General features: G+C 35.3%; 1 protein-coding gene across 9 annotated transcripts in view; it reads right to left on the reverse strand.

The window, feature by feature from the left end:
* CADPS2 (calcium dependent secretion activator 2) overlaps positions 1 to 15,503 on the reverse strand; it is a 282,843-nt gene that overhangs the window by 123,344 nt on the left and 143,996 nt on the right. For all 9 annotated transcript variants that reach the window (XM_014877698.2, XM_014877697.2, XM_088165718.1 and 6 more), the window contains exon 8: positions 10,679 to 10,818. In XM_014877698.2, the coding sequence (XP_014733184.1) occupies positions 10,679 to 10,818 (140 nt within the window). The remainder of the gene's footprint in view (positions 1 to 10,678; positions 10,819 to 15,503) is intronic.

Here is a 15,503-nt window from a genome sequence, read left to right on the forward strand (position 1 = left end):
TGGGTAACATTTCTGGTAGCCATCAGGGGCTAAAAATCCTTCACAGGTGCCTCAGACAACCCCAGTTTACTGCTCTTTGAACCATTAATTCTTTAATTCTTCTCTCTCCATGGTAGGATTATCACATGCAATTAGCCTTCTTGGTACAGGGCTGAATCTCATCCCACTGTTGCAGTAAGTGGCTGTTGCTAGAAGGTACTCAGTTGACCAGGCTCTCTCAGCAGTGATGCTGCATTCAAATTTGCCCATGTGGAGAAGACGTGAATTTGGAGTCAGTCCCCGTAAACTACGATGACAAATCCTAAGTGATGCTGCAGCACAGATCATCACTATCTTTATGGCCTGGAAATTATCTCTTCTCTTTTGTGATCAGCTGAGAATTGCTGCCAAAGGTTTTTTCACTCACCTTTTTCCTAACACATGCACATAAAGACCAAGAAGTTGAGATGGGAAGTGCTTTAAAATGAGTAACTGCAAACTAAATATTGATAGTATAAACTAGAAAAGTCTACCTAGCTGTTCTATGGGTCACTGAGATGTTTGATCATATGTTCTGAGATGATACATAACAAGAGGAGAATTATTTGGTATTTATACATGAATGCAAGGCATCATCAAGGTAAACGATAAGAGAAAATCCATGCTAAAAGAAGAAGAGTTTAGGACACAGCTGAGAATGCGAATAACTGCATTAAAGAGGGCTGAGAAGAGAATAAGGTAAAAACCCAGGATGCAGGAAATAGACAGGTACCAGAATGACCACTCATCCCAACTGCTTATTTTGTGAGGTTGAATAAGGACTGGAGCAAAGCCAAGCCAAAGAAGGATTTGACACACATGCAGTACTGACCATGGGGATTTTCTATACCTAATCAATTATGTATACCCCATCCTAGTGAAGGCAAGAAGATATTGAACAAGTGTTGCTACAGTTATGATCTAAAGACAATACATCTACAACTGAACTTGCATCTCTCTACCCATCACAGTGCTGAAGAAAACCCATCTTAACATTTCAGAAGCATGGAGATTTAAGGTGAAATATAAAAAAAGAAACACTTCATATAAACAGTTGTAACAATTTTTTAATGTGAGAGTAAAATCACAAATTAAATATAAATTAGTAATAAAACCAGATTCTTTAATCTATTCCCAATTCTTTTACTTCATTTAAAAAGAAATTATGAGCAAAAGCAAACCAAAATTTTTCATATGAAAATAAATATTTTAAGTGTTATGATCAACCTTGCCTAACCCATAGATTATTTTCACATGAAGTCTGTTGTGATTAAGCTAAGTGAGTTTGGATCTAAATTTGTATCTCAGCTTTTACAAATATTTCAGATAAATTACTATGGAATAAATGAAGAATGACATCTTAATTAGTAATGCTTCTCTTGGCAGTTAGAATTCTCTTGGCTTCTTTTAGCAATTAAAGTGGCAGTGGCATATCATTAAGATCTTCAAAGATTCCCTGTGTCTCCTCAGAAGCAATTATTGTGTGAAGCACTGAAAATCAGGCTCATAACTATAATCCGTTCTCTAAGGATCTAGCAGCAGAATAAACACTTTTGCTTCTTCCTTCCATAGTAATTTTGTATTAATCCATTATCATTATCTGATCAATCATTAATGTAATTCTAATGTGTCATTTTTCATTAAGTTCAATTTCATTTTTAAAAAGTAACTGATTATAGTAAATTGATTTTGCAAAAGTGCGTAATAGTAAAATCATTTAAATGAAGACAGTTATCACATTAGCACTTTTCTCCATGGCAAGATGCTACCATTCATTTAGCACAATGAAATATTAGCATCAAGCACAAAGTTGCATAACAGAAAATACTCACATGAGACACTTTGGTATAATAATAGTAACACCTTCATACATCACTAAAAGTGCAGCTTATAATGTACATAGGAAATTTTGACCTTAATATATACAAGTCCATGTTCCTTTTTGAATGTTAAAATGAGGACAGGTTTGTCAGAATTTAGCAAGATAAGATAGTTAAACCTATATAAATGACATTTTTGACCCTCTGACAAAATAAACAAAAAATATGCATCATTGCTTATGAACTCAATTTAAAATTGTTTATTAATTATGGGGCAAAATTTGAGCAGTATTTATGCAGAACTATAAATCCACTGTCTTAGTTTTTAAATTTTCTGTTACTTTCTCAGTAGTCTCATTCCAAATGTTGGAAGTCCTTGAAATACTTGGGTTTACTCTGTGCTGGGATTTATGAGTTTTATCTTGCAGAAAGATAAATACTGACACACTTTTCTTCAGATCACTTCACACATTTGGATCTTCAGAGTCAGCAACTGTGATTTACTCTTGAACAGAAAGATTATCTCCTCTTCATAAGTTTTCTTGAAAAGCTCTTATGGTTTCAAAGGAATCATGTTAGCTTCATGCTGTAGTTAACTTACAGATCAACCACGCCAGTCTTTTCCAGGACTACATTTAATGAAGTATTCTGAAGTTTGCAGCCAGGATATTTTCACAGCAGTTTGTGACATATCCTTCTTTAGGATTTTTCACTGAGTAGAGAAAATATCCTCTACACATAGATTTGTGGTGCTGAATGTTAGATGACACTTAGATGTAAAGTAAGGAGCAGGCACTGCTGAATATGCAGTGGTATTTGCCGTGCTGCATACTTCAGGTGCCGATCACATTAATTGCATTAATACAGTTGCATTAATACAGTTTGCTTCAGTGCTACAGAGCCACCTACAGCTCCAGTGCTTGTCTTGATCAAACCTGAGATTGTCATGCTAGGTCTAGACTGAACATGGATTGGGAAATGAAACCCTGTAGCTCACACGTCTTTTGTCTTTGAAGTCAAATAAACTCAGCTGAAACTCTGATACTTCTTTATGCCTTCCTGTCAGAAATTACAATGAAATCTTTCGCCCAGTGTCTCAAAAATATATGGCAAGCAAATAGAAGGTCACATTGCCCATGCATTGAGTCTGAACATGAGCCAACTCTAATTCAAAAGTGTTGTGAATATGTCAGTGACCCCAACAGTGACTCCCCACGGTGATGCAGATACTGGCATCACTGTGTCAATTTTTGGGTTTTGTGTTGAGTTTTGGCCAGCTAGTATTTCTCCCTCTCTCTGCTACCAAGTCCCATGACCTCTTTAATTAGAATGAAAGAAATCTCCACCTCATAAATAAGTTTTGCTTCATAAATAAGTTTCTTCATGAGACAATTTCCTTTAGAGATATATAGTTCTGTTCGTTTGCTCTATTCCAGACATCCCCATTAGCTTATAAGGTACTCTTTGGAAAAGAGTTCCTCAGTGTGGGTATATGAGAATGAGGTTCTTTGGATAACTTGGGCACTGGAGGCCAGCTAGATGGAGAAAATGTTGCATCCCATTTGCCAGTAACAGGACAGACAGGAAAAACTGTGCACAATACAAAATCATAGTGAGAGGGAGTAACTAAGTTTTACTTAAACCCAGCTGAGATGAATACACACAATTCCTATAAGTGGGATCATCTTGCGGCAGACTGCTGCATCCCACAGTGTTGCAACACGTAGCCAGATTTCACAAGGCAATAACTGTGACAAACAGGAATCAGGAGTATTTTTTTTATTTGGTTAGTGAATCATGAACACATCTTTACTTTGTGGTAATCATCCCTTTCCTATACATGAGGAAGACTGGCTGAGGATTATCTTTTCACAGAGGAGTTTCAAATGGCACAAAGCTAGTCGAAAATCTCCGATTTGTATATGGATTGCTGGTCATTTAAGGAAAACCTGGACAGTGGGCAATTTCTCAGGCATTTTTAGAAAGATTTACCTTCTAAACTTATTTGAGACAAATTAGGAGTAATTGTAGTAGAAATGCAGATAGAAGAAACGTAGTAGAAATGACAAAGATACTAACTATTGCTCTGGCTGCAATATATGAGAGAAAAGTTTACCTTACTACCTCCAGTGCACCTTTTCTGTTTTTCAATTATCAGTGTCTTAGCACTGATAAACCAACGTTTCACCACGGTATCCCACCCTATCTAGTAGTCGCCTTGAGAAAAGTCAGAGAACACTTATAAAGCCTAAACACCTAAATTTTTTGGCTGTTACAGTGAGGCCATATAATTAAATGATCAGAAAATAATTCCAAACTTTCTGATGTTATGTAAAGATTGCAAAATTCAAACAAGCTCAATAGCTTCCATCTGACTTCCTGGTCTTGACATTCACAAACCAAAAAGTAAGCATTCTACCAAAGGACCAAGGAGAACTTTTCTCTGAGGCAGTAGCTGAAATCATTGCTCTGCTACTGTTTTCTAAGAAGAAATGCAACAACAGCAAACAGAAAGCTAGATGGTGCTACTATGCTGATTTTAGGGTTACAACCAGATAGGCAGCACACAAACTTGGAAAAATGGATCAAGTATTATAAAGGGATCCAGAAGAGTTTACATAAGTAGATGAAGAAATGCTGCAATTAGGTAAGTATTTGAGCATTTTAACTTTTGTTTCAGAAAATTCTGAAATGAAAAGGTGAAACTACTCTCTCAGATAATCTGTCCTTGCTTTTGAAAGAGAAAAGCATTAAGGAGAAACATATTTTCAAGTAACTGTTGAAAAGTAATATACAAAGTTTTATCTCACAGAAAGTAGTACTAATTGAAGAAGTCTATGCTTCATATTACCATATAATACTAAGCATAAGCAAGGATTTTCCAAAGTGTTGGAAACATCTTAAGTACTACTGTAGGTTTCTAACACAATTCCTTCACTCTCAAGCACTTCTACAGCTATTCATTTAAGAAAAATTAAACTTGAAGTTTTAAATTAGCAAAAAATTATTTCTATTTAATCTTTTTACTCTTGGTAAAACAAATTTTTTAGTTATTCTGACATATTTTTATGTTTTGGCTCAGAGACTAAAGACTGACACATTTCAAATTATGAAGGCTTATATGCGACAGGCATCTTGCAGCACTTGCTAAGAGAAGTGTGGTTTTATTCCTGACATCTTACTTCATCTGTACAAGTAACCCAGAATCTCAACCGAGTAATTTCAATGTATTCACTTGTATATTTTTCTGAAATAATGATAGTAGGAGCAGATCTCCAGATCAAACCCAGATTACACATCTTCAAGCTGTAAAGCTAATTCTGTTTCTCATCCTGGTCTTCTTTGCCAGGTGGCCATGGACAAAAAACCCTTACGAGCTGGCACCACCCTCAGTCTGGCTGACTTCAGTGCCCCCGTCGCTCTTCTAAGCTGAGTTACGAGCTCAGTAGCAGCAATGACTGCGGTTTATCCAGGTGACAGGCACACACGACAGCTCTACCACTGAGAAGCCAGCAGACCCCAGTGCCATCCTCAGCTTTGTCTCCAAATTGCCCCTGACTGTGGGTGATCTCTGTTTATTCCTATATTTCATTTCACTCAGCTGCATACCAGATTATACTCATCATCCTCTCTAAGGATGGGTGAAAAGTGTCATAAAAATGAGAGGAAAAAATTACTTATCCTCTAATTCTACATCTTAGAAGACTGCTAACCAAAGCATTTATCTCACAGATTTACTTTAGTTCTGAAACTACAGCAGCAGGAGGAGAAATGTGATCTTAAGTCATATTAAGGAACCTGTAGCTATATTTACTGCTTATAAATTCTCACCTAAGAACATCTTGGCCAATTTCAAGAGCAAAAAAGAAAAAAAAAAATTAGGATTATTAGCAATTAATGGTGATCTTTATATTATCAAAATACAATTACAAACAAAGAACCACAAATCAAAACCCAAAACATCAACAAGCTGTGAAAGAAAAATAATTTCACACTGATTCTTTATTATTACGAAGACTACAATTTTAAAGAATCACCAAAATACTTTATTTATAGATGAGAGATGGAGAGAAAATTCTAAGTGCCTGTAGAATATTTATTCCAAATGCAAAAGTTTAAGAAATTAAAGGTACATAATTTCCATATGCAAAGTATCATAGCAGAAAGCAGAACAGAATATTAAAGAATGAATATGACCCTTCAGACCTTGGAAAAAGTTCAGGACAAGAGCGAGGCTGAAGTGTTTTACTTTGGAAGTCAAACCCAAATACTACCACTTAGTGCACTTAATAATATTGTCCTAGTCTGTTTAATTAGTAAGAATTTAATTTTACTTTATTATTTATTTTCCTTTTTGTGTGTGTATGTTAAGACCACTAAGTATTACTAATCGTTTTAAAGTAAGCTCAGTATTCCTTTTTTATTCCTAGATTGGAAACAATAGAATAATACCCTTTAGCAACCACTAGGCTATGCTAAGATACAACTCAACAGACCCACAATCTACTTTTAAAAATAATGCATGATTTAAATGCATGCAGATGTGCAAAGGCACATCACAAAACCCCCATGCGTTAGAGAAGATATTTAGGGTAACCCACATATCTTGAGTGAATCAATCTGTCCTGCTGGGGTTTTCAACCCTAATATAACTAGAAATCAAGGAGATCCAATTGAGTCTTCCTGAAGCAAACAGTACCTCCCTAATGCTGCTATTGTAACTCAACAGAAAGAAACTGGCTTCTAGCATTTTACAGAGAAAGTTTTAAGCTCAAATTTTTTTCCTCTCATGATTTGTTTTAGATTCAAGATTGCACCAGAAAAAAAATTAGAAATGTGAAAAAATCTCCTTTTGTATGGATGTTTGCTTTACAGAATAAAAGACATTTTAAAAGTATCTGGTATGTGCTCATCATTTTAGGTAAGGGAAAGGTTACCACATTCTGTGTGAAATCAAACGCAATACAAATTATGAGAAAGGAATCTGGAATATCATGAATTGTCAATAATTGGAACTGTTCTACAAATCCTCATTAATGAGCGATATTTACCTTGTCACTACTCAGACTAGCTGTGAACGCTTTGCCTTGTAAGGTACTGACAAGATTCAGATACAAAAGGATGGTTATATATCAGACAAATTAATTCCCACTTTGAGAGCTTTTCATACAAGAATAAAAATAAAAATGTAAAAGTAATAAGATTATATTTACTGTAAGATGTATAATGGTGTTTCATTTTTTAAGCCTGTCAGAGAGTAATTTTAAAAACATAAATTGTTTCCTTGATCAATTTTTTTAGCAGTCATATTAGTGGAGTAACACTAGAATAACTTTATGTATGTGTCAACATAAAAATAAACCTCTTTTTCTGAGAAGTACAAATGAACTGCAATTGAGATTCACATTGTTGAGTCATAAAGATTTTTATTTCTTGCTCTTAGAAAGGTTACAATTAATAATTAAAAATCCCAACTTTATAATCTAATTCAAAATATAATTTTTGGTTATGATTGTAAAAATCAAAGTGAGAACATGATCTGAAGGTGCTGCAGTCCAGAATACTATTTGTGACTTTAGTACAAGACAATATAATTTGCAGAATCGAATATTCTTGAAGCATAAATGCAAGACAAGGTTTGAAGTCTTCCAGCATATTCTCTGTGTTAGTAAGTAATGTCAGTCTTAAAACGGAGAAACTTTTCTGAAGAGATAAAACTGAAAATCACCATTAGATTGGGCCTGTGGGTTTTGCCAATCCTGCAGAACCTGAAATATTTGGGCACAGTTCCCATATCTTAAAAAACTGTCTCTAACTGTAATTATCTTGATAGAGTATTAATCTACTAAAACCCATCCTTCTGCGATTGGCTGTAGAATAAAATTGGAATTCAACTCTGAGTAAATTTTGAGACTCTAATCTGAAAAACATTATGCAATACCAACAGATTGCCTTCTTTTCCTATGACAGACCTATGAATCTCGTATGTTAGTTTGTTAACTCTGACATAGAGAAAACTTAAGTTGTCTAGTTCAAACACTGGTTAAGGATAAAGTAGGAGATGCTTCTGAAAAATACAACGAAAAATTAGAACTTAGCTGGGTTGAACACACTTACTTGAATTACACTAGAAGTCTGTTTTATAAAGGTTGTAAAATTCAACTTGCTGACACGATGAAATTCCAGGAGAAAGGATGATCACATTCTGTCATCCTTCTATATTTGTTCCTTTTGTGTACTCTATGACACTGTACTTAAATATATTACAACGTTCTAACAATAAAATAAAATAAAAAAATTAAAAATAAAATAAACATAGATAAAAATCTCCCTATCACTTTCTCTATTTAGGATAGCAGCAGTTGCCTTTGAGCTCTTCAACACTTCATTTTATCCTATGGCCTCCCTCATTATGTTTTATGCAAATATTGCTTTACAGAGAGACTTGAGTTATTTGCATTTCCATATTGTGCAGGTTTTCCAGGAAATTTCAGAGCCTGACATTGTTATAACCCTGCTCAGCAAAGCACAAGCTTTTGGCTGAGTGAAGTGACAGTGCCTCCACTCCCACAGCTCCTCCAGAGTGTGGGAACCTTTTCTACCAGATGCTTCCCTAGATTCACCTTCATATGTGTATGATCCTGAGAGGTGGTACTATTTTCTCTTGATAACAGGATAATTGAAATACTAAAAGTTATAGGCTTCAGATATTAAGTTTTAGGATATTTGGACTTGAACAGCACAATGAATATTTAAAGCTCCATTTCCACTGACTTCAGCTAATAGCTGTGAGTGGCAAGCACCTCTATGAAATCAGATTTCAATTTATCAAACCGGACACAGGAAACAAATAACATACCATCAGTTACTGTAGGTGGAAACATTTCAGTCCTTTACAAGGAAGTCCTTCTGTCCAGCACAAATAGGGATAAAAGCCCGTTTCTTCCAAGCAACCCTCAACTATTTTAACTGCAAAATAATTCCTTCGCCTTTCTGATGATACTGCCCATCATCCATCATGTTTCCTGTCTCTTCACAAATGCAAATTTCCCTGATAACACAGTATCAGTTCAGAACCAGAGCAGCTTTAATATGTGTATTGAAGTAGGTGGGAATCCCTCTTGAAAAAACAGCAAATGACCAGTTAATACTTCTACTTACCCAGGAAGTCAAGAGAAGGCTGCAGGGAGTGCCAGGATGATGGCTCTTTATAACATTAATAGTTCCTGACTGTTTTCACACTAACAATTCTACTTGCAGGTGTTTTTATTCCCTCCAAATAAATAACCTTTTCCTTCCTCTCACTGCACTCCAGCGTTTCCTACAGTTCCTCATCAATCTCTTCAATGGTTGTTGAAGGAATTATAAAGTTTTGTTTCATTTCACATACATTAATGGTGGAGAAGTCCACACATCCGTGGGTTCCCAAACTTTTTTTAACAAGTGTCTAGATTGTCTAGGTAATAATCATTACAACTAATAGCTATAAAGAAAAGGAAATGATAACTGATCTAGAGCATTTTTGGTGGGAAGAAGTATAGGATCTGCCTGGAGAATAGTCACAGCAGTGACCCTGAAGTAAAATGTAGAAGTAAATCACAGTGCCAGGAGACGAGTATTCAAAAACAATCTGAGGAAGCAACCATCAGCAGCAGACAAAAGGGATAATGGTTGAACTAAATTATTGACAACAATATTTTATTGGGTTTTTTAACGATCAGACAAGACTACTGATATGAACCATACTGATACAGTATGGAAAACTGAATTGGGGGGTTAGGAGACCCTCTGAAGACCCCAGAAGAACAGTTTCTTATGCCAAGACAGTCTCTGGGGAAACACAGGAGCACGATGAGAGGAAACACTGGAGCTTTCTCCTTGTTGCTGGATCCTCTCTTTCCTCACAGTTCCTGGTCACCAGCCACAGGTGTCCATCCAGCAAGTCCCATTGTTACAGTCCTAATCATTTGTGTCTATGTTTCACAAAACCAAAATGAGGGATAAGATGGATACCTGGGAAATTTGAGCCCAACTGACTAACACTTTGACAAAACTTAAGTCAGTTTGGTTGTTTTTTTAAAGGAAGTATCATACATAGGAAATTTTGGCAATCACTGCCTATGTACATTGGGCAGAATACAAACAGGAGGAGACTAAAAAGAAACCTAAATAGCATAGACAGTGCATTGATTCTTCGTGATTGCTTTATTACAAAAGATACAAACTTGCTTACTGTCAGCAACACTACCTGTTTTTGCATATGGGCTGAGGAATAGTGGCAGCCGTCAATTAAAGGAGCTGCCTATTTGAATAATCTCTTCCACACAGTTTTGGTGCTAGACATAAAAATATCCTTAAACTAGAATTCATACATAATTTTTTTTCAAGAGAAAGTCTATACAGCAGAGAAAGGAAGGGAAGACTATGTGGCAATTACCACTCTATTCAGGTATATAATTAATCCGATTTTAATGGAAAAATATGTTTCTCCTAAGTATTTTTTAACGAAGTGCCATAAATTGTAACATTCAAAACCAGTATCTAAATAAGACTCTTAGTTCTGCATTTTAGATGTAGCTCATTATCTGTCTTAACACCTGTCTTAACATCTTAAATCTGTCTTAGCATTACTGAACATCTGAAACGAATGCTATTCCTGACTAGTCCAAACTTTTTGTATAAAATGAAGATATAACACAATACCATACTATAGGAAATATTTTAGACATTTATAATGTTACAAGTCTTACAAACTTGATGATTTTAGATACACTTTGTAAAAACACAGACACAGTGAGACAAAACAATAAAACAGAGACAGCCAGGAAATGAACACTTACCCACAGTGCTTCATGTGAGGTGGTTTATCCATTCTCACCGCCAGTTTAATTTTCAGGTCACTGTCCTGGCTGTTTTTGGGAACTATCATTTTATGCAGATCAGGAGACTTTGGGCTATTGGACGTTGGATATAACACAACCTGCAAGACGTGAAAAGAAAAACTTCAGCAAGTTGATTAAGAAAAACACCTGTAGTCTTTAATGGAAACATCTAAGCAGTGAAAATTCTTGTTGCACCTCCTACAATATGAAAGATGACTAAAAAAGATTTCCTAAATCTAATAAGCCAACTGACTCAATCTCATTTTAACAGATCAATTTTAAAAACTAACTTGTTCCTTCTCTTACAAATGGGAATTTTCATATGAGTGAATAAATTTCCTCCTCTTAATACATTCCGAATAAACAATTTCTTTTTAAAAAGGAACAGTTGGCATTTCAAAAGGGTCATGTACAATTAAATAGGAACTTAAACTTCTACATTATTCAGTGCTCTGCAGGAAACATCCTTTTGAAGCAATTTGCTGTAGCATTATGCAATGGATCAGCCCTCAGTAGTCACATTGATTGAAAGAAGATAACCGAAGTATATGTCTTGTTACTGTCTCCAATTTTTTGATCAATAGCATTAATAGAAGTCAAAACTATAGAAAAAACTATAGTTTTATAGTAAAAACTATAGAAATCGTAGATTAATTCCAAAGCACCTTTGCTGCAAATGGAATATAATAAATGTAAGATACTATGTCCAATTCACATGTGATATGACACAAACCTTTTGTTTAATCTACAGTAACAGACATAAAAACTCCCAAATCATTGAATTTTAAATATTTATTTTTTAAAACATTTATATAAATTTCTTGAAAGTTTTATTAACAACTAGGTTTAGATTAGTGTTAGTCACAAGTTGTCAAATATTTATTACCATCCAAAAATGTATCCATTTATAGCCAGTACAATTAAAAACTACTGCTTCATCAAATCCTTACCAAAAGTGACATGTTCAGCAGTTAAATGCTGCTGAAACATAATTTCCTTAAACACTGCTTTTGAATCTAGACTCTGAAGTATTCTAAAGTATTAGAATTTAGACTCTAAAGTATTCCAAACACACTACGTGGGAGACTGTCAGTGAGTTCTGAATTACAATTACCATGAATTACTGTTATCATTTCAAAAGTAACAACACTCTAAAAAGCATCATTCTTCACATCTTTAATTTCTTGGAAAACAAAATTAATCATTATGTTAATCATCAAGTTAATTTTTTACACATAGTACTTGTGTCATATATCTAAAACACAATATATTGTCCTCTGTGTTATTATGAAAGTTAAATTAAGGATTTGAGCAAAACTGTCCAAGGAAGTATAAATCGAACAGATGTTATTAAGCCAAAAGTATTACAACAGTGTCACTCAGATCTAATAATCTAAAAGATGCTATAAGTGGAAGGCCTTCAGCTTCTCATCTCAATATTTTGCAAAAGCGCATTCTTGCATCCTGTTAATATTAGGCGCTCCAGTCAAGCAGAGAAATATGATGCATCATCCTAATCAAATATGCAACCTTTGTAAAACCAGCGAAAAAATTAACCTGTCAGATCTACTGAATACATTCAGTACCTTTTAAAGTCATAGCAGAAGAATCAGTACATTTCAATTTAAGCAAACCAGGAGGTTACATATTTTTCTTTGTGCAAATGCATAGAAACCACTATTTATAACAGAGCTTATTCCTTCTTTCTGGTTTTCATTCTGAGTTAAAAGCATTCCTTAAATAACATTTAAAAACATTATGAACATGGCAACCTTTGCGTTCTGATGTATCAAAGGGAAAAATATTTTTTAGTTTATTTATCCATTTAACTGCAAGATTATATAAACAGAATTATTCCTTGCATTGAATCACTAGGCATTCACATGGGACTGTAGGTGATGCTAAGAATTTTTCCTTTTCCACAGTCTGCAGTTCCTGTTGTCCTGTAACACCTTATTACAGCTCATGCATCTCAAGTGACATCTTTCTCCTGTCAACTTCCTGAGTTTTTAGAATGCTGATGAAAATAAAAGCAGACAAGAGTATAATTAATTTATATCTGTAGTACTGACAATTCCTTTTCTGAATTTTAAAAAGAGTATTATGGAGCTTCAATTTCAAAGCTCTCACAAAGGGTAAGTATGTGTCAGATTATTTAAGTATGCACTGTGCTGGGTTTGAATTACACTTTGTCATGCCTTCCAGCTTTAAACAACGAGAGCTTGAAAGAACTTTAGAATCAAATTTTTTGTTACACAAAAATACACACAAAGCATTTGACAAGCATTAATTATTTTTGCAACAACCTTCATACTAATATCGCCCTTAAGGGCAATGACAGCTACAGCATCAGGTGGCACAAGCTGCAAGTTCCCATAGAATCACTGAAACCAAAACACTTGGCAACTTCTCCTTGATAAGAAAAGTAAAAAAAAAATGTTGAAATTCCTATTAAAAGCATTCTCTCCACCATGGAACACTGCAATGTGAAGTCATTGCTATTGTCCATGGAGAAACTTCCTAAGGTCTCAGATTTCCTTTCAGCACTGCTTAAGGATTTAAATCTTCTGCTTGTTTCATAATCTACTTTAAAAATTTGAAATGGCATCAACTCAAATGTCTTCTCTGGCAGATATAACAGTCACTTAGAGAATACCCTCACTGTGCCTAAAACTCTTATAAATTTCATAGAATTCCTACTGCATCATGTATTTCTGAAATTTTATTTTATTTTATTGTTCACATATCTGTGGATATCACTATGATAGTTTATTCAGCAGCAGCCCAGAGAATTATCAGTTTTTAGTATAGGAAATGTTTACCATAATTATACTAACAGGTAATCTACATTAAAAATGATAATGAACTATTAATGACTAGAAAGCTACACAGAAAACATAGCTGCTGTGCATTGCATGGCTTCAACTCATTTAAGGCAAATTAATAGTATCAGAACAGTGTGGGATGAGATAATTCAGTAAATTCAATCATCTCATAATCATTAAAAAATACTTGACCACGTGTTCCAATTACATCAAGCATTACTTTCCTCAGATCACACTGTAACTGAAAAAATGTTAAGTTCACTTTATGCCTCTCCTCATCTGGATGTAAAATAAACACAGAAATCTTAAATATTATAGAGCAATACTTGTAGGCATTTGTGCAAAGTGATGCTCTCAAAATATTATTTCTTAGTTGTGAATGACTGAAAATGTTTCTCTCTTGGGCTTAAAATATGACAGGTAGAAAGACGTTGAAGCTAATATCATTTGACAACTAAACTAACCACCATTTTTGTGAGTCCATTATTTATTTAGGACCCCAGCTGGATCACAATAGAAGAAGTTAATTTAAGCACACCTGAGCCAAACAGTCAATCCAGACAAGCAACTATTAATTCTGTTTTTGGCCCATCGATCATATCTTCTTTCAAAGGTATGAAAGGTTGAGTTGTCCAAAGTACTCTAAAAGCTTGAACAAACTAACCTGGGAGATAACTGAGTAAAAGGTTCAGAGTCAAAAGTGCTGTGCAGAAATGTCTCCTACTGGTACTCCCATGTTGAGATAAAGCTCTCAAGCTAACCATTCCTGGCTGCACTTGTCCTGTTGTCAAAAGAATATGCAGCCTCCAAAAGGGACTAATGAAGGCAAGAGGCAAACAGACTAGAAACTTGTAAGCACCTTGAGAAAAATCAAGTCAAGATATTCTCTACGTTCTCCCCCCACATAACATTTGTGGCTGAATTTCAGCCAACTTGTCCTCACATTCTGGATGCTCCTCAGTCCCCTACTTCCACCAAACCTCATGATATTCAAGAGTTGAATCCAAGCAATGGAGTTACCCACACTTCTGACCCAAGTATTTGAAATGAGATAGATTTTTCAAGTTGGGATGATCTAAAACACATTTTGAGATCTCAGACTCTGGGCACCAGACCTTGGTAATCATGGTAATTCTGAGCTGACTATGCTGAGTTTTGGCTCACTGTCACAAGCAAAAGAGATGAAAGTGAAGAAGATCTGCATCTCAGTGCCCTGGCTGAAGAGGCAGGTGATGTTTAGCATGCTATAACAGAAAATTGCTATGTTGCCTTCAGTACAGACCATACCACATACCACACAAACGTAACAAAAATAAAGATACAGTCAATCCACAGCCTCCTCTTCATAATGCAGCCTGGGTTATCTTCAGAAATCAAACCAAACCTCAGCCTAGCCCCATGCCTGGGGAGGCTCCCAACGCATGGAGCTGCCCTGGTGTCTCCCAATCCTGCTCTGTGCCCTGATATCCCAGGGAGCTGCTCCTGCTTGTGGCATCTGGCTTCCTATCCTTTCTTCAAACTCTATAGTCTCCAACAGGAAAGCTAGAAAATTTTCTGAGACAAAAGTTCTCATGCCTGATGTGCACTTTCAGAATACAAATGATGTTTTTTTGCTGCTGACCAAAAGAGCATTTCCTTTTTTATCTTATTCCATACATAGGATGAAAAATTTTAACCTCGTATCTTAAGGTCTGGCTAAGTTAAAAGCAGTTGAGAACTGATATACATCACATGGTCTTACTCATAAGCAGCTTTGTGAGGTCTGTTCAGAATAAACAACACACTCCTAGTCATGCAACAAATTCTACAATAAACTAGAGAAAGCTCTCTATCTCCCATGCTCTAGCAGAGACATTTCAAACTCAATTTGTGATTATTTAAAGCTAAGAAAAACAGCCAGTGCCTGACACATAAGATCACACAATGCATCAACTGCATTTGTTGAAGCTTTCATCATG

This window comes from Sturnus vulgaris, chromosome 5 (genome assembly GCF_052056855.1).
Source record: "Sturnus vulgaris isolate bStuVul1 chromosome 5, bStuVul1.hap1, whole genome shotgun sequence".
In the NCBI taxonomy this organism is placed as follows: Eukaryota; Metazoa; Chordata; class Aves; order Passeriformes; family Sturnidae; genus Sturnus; species Sturnus vulgaris.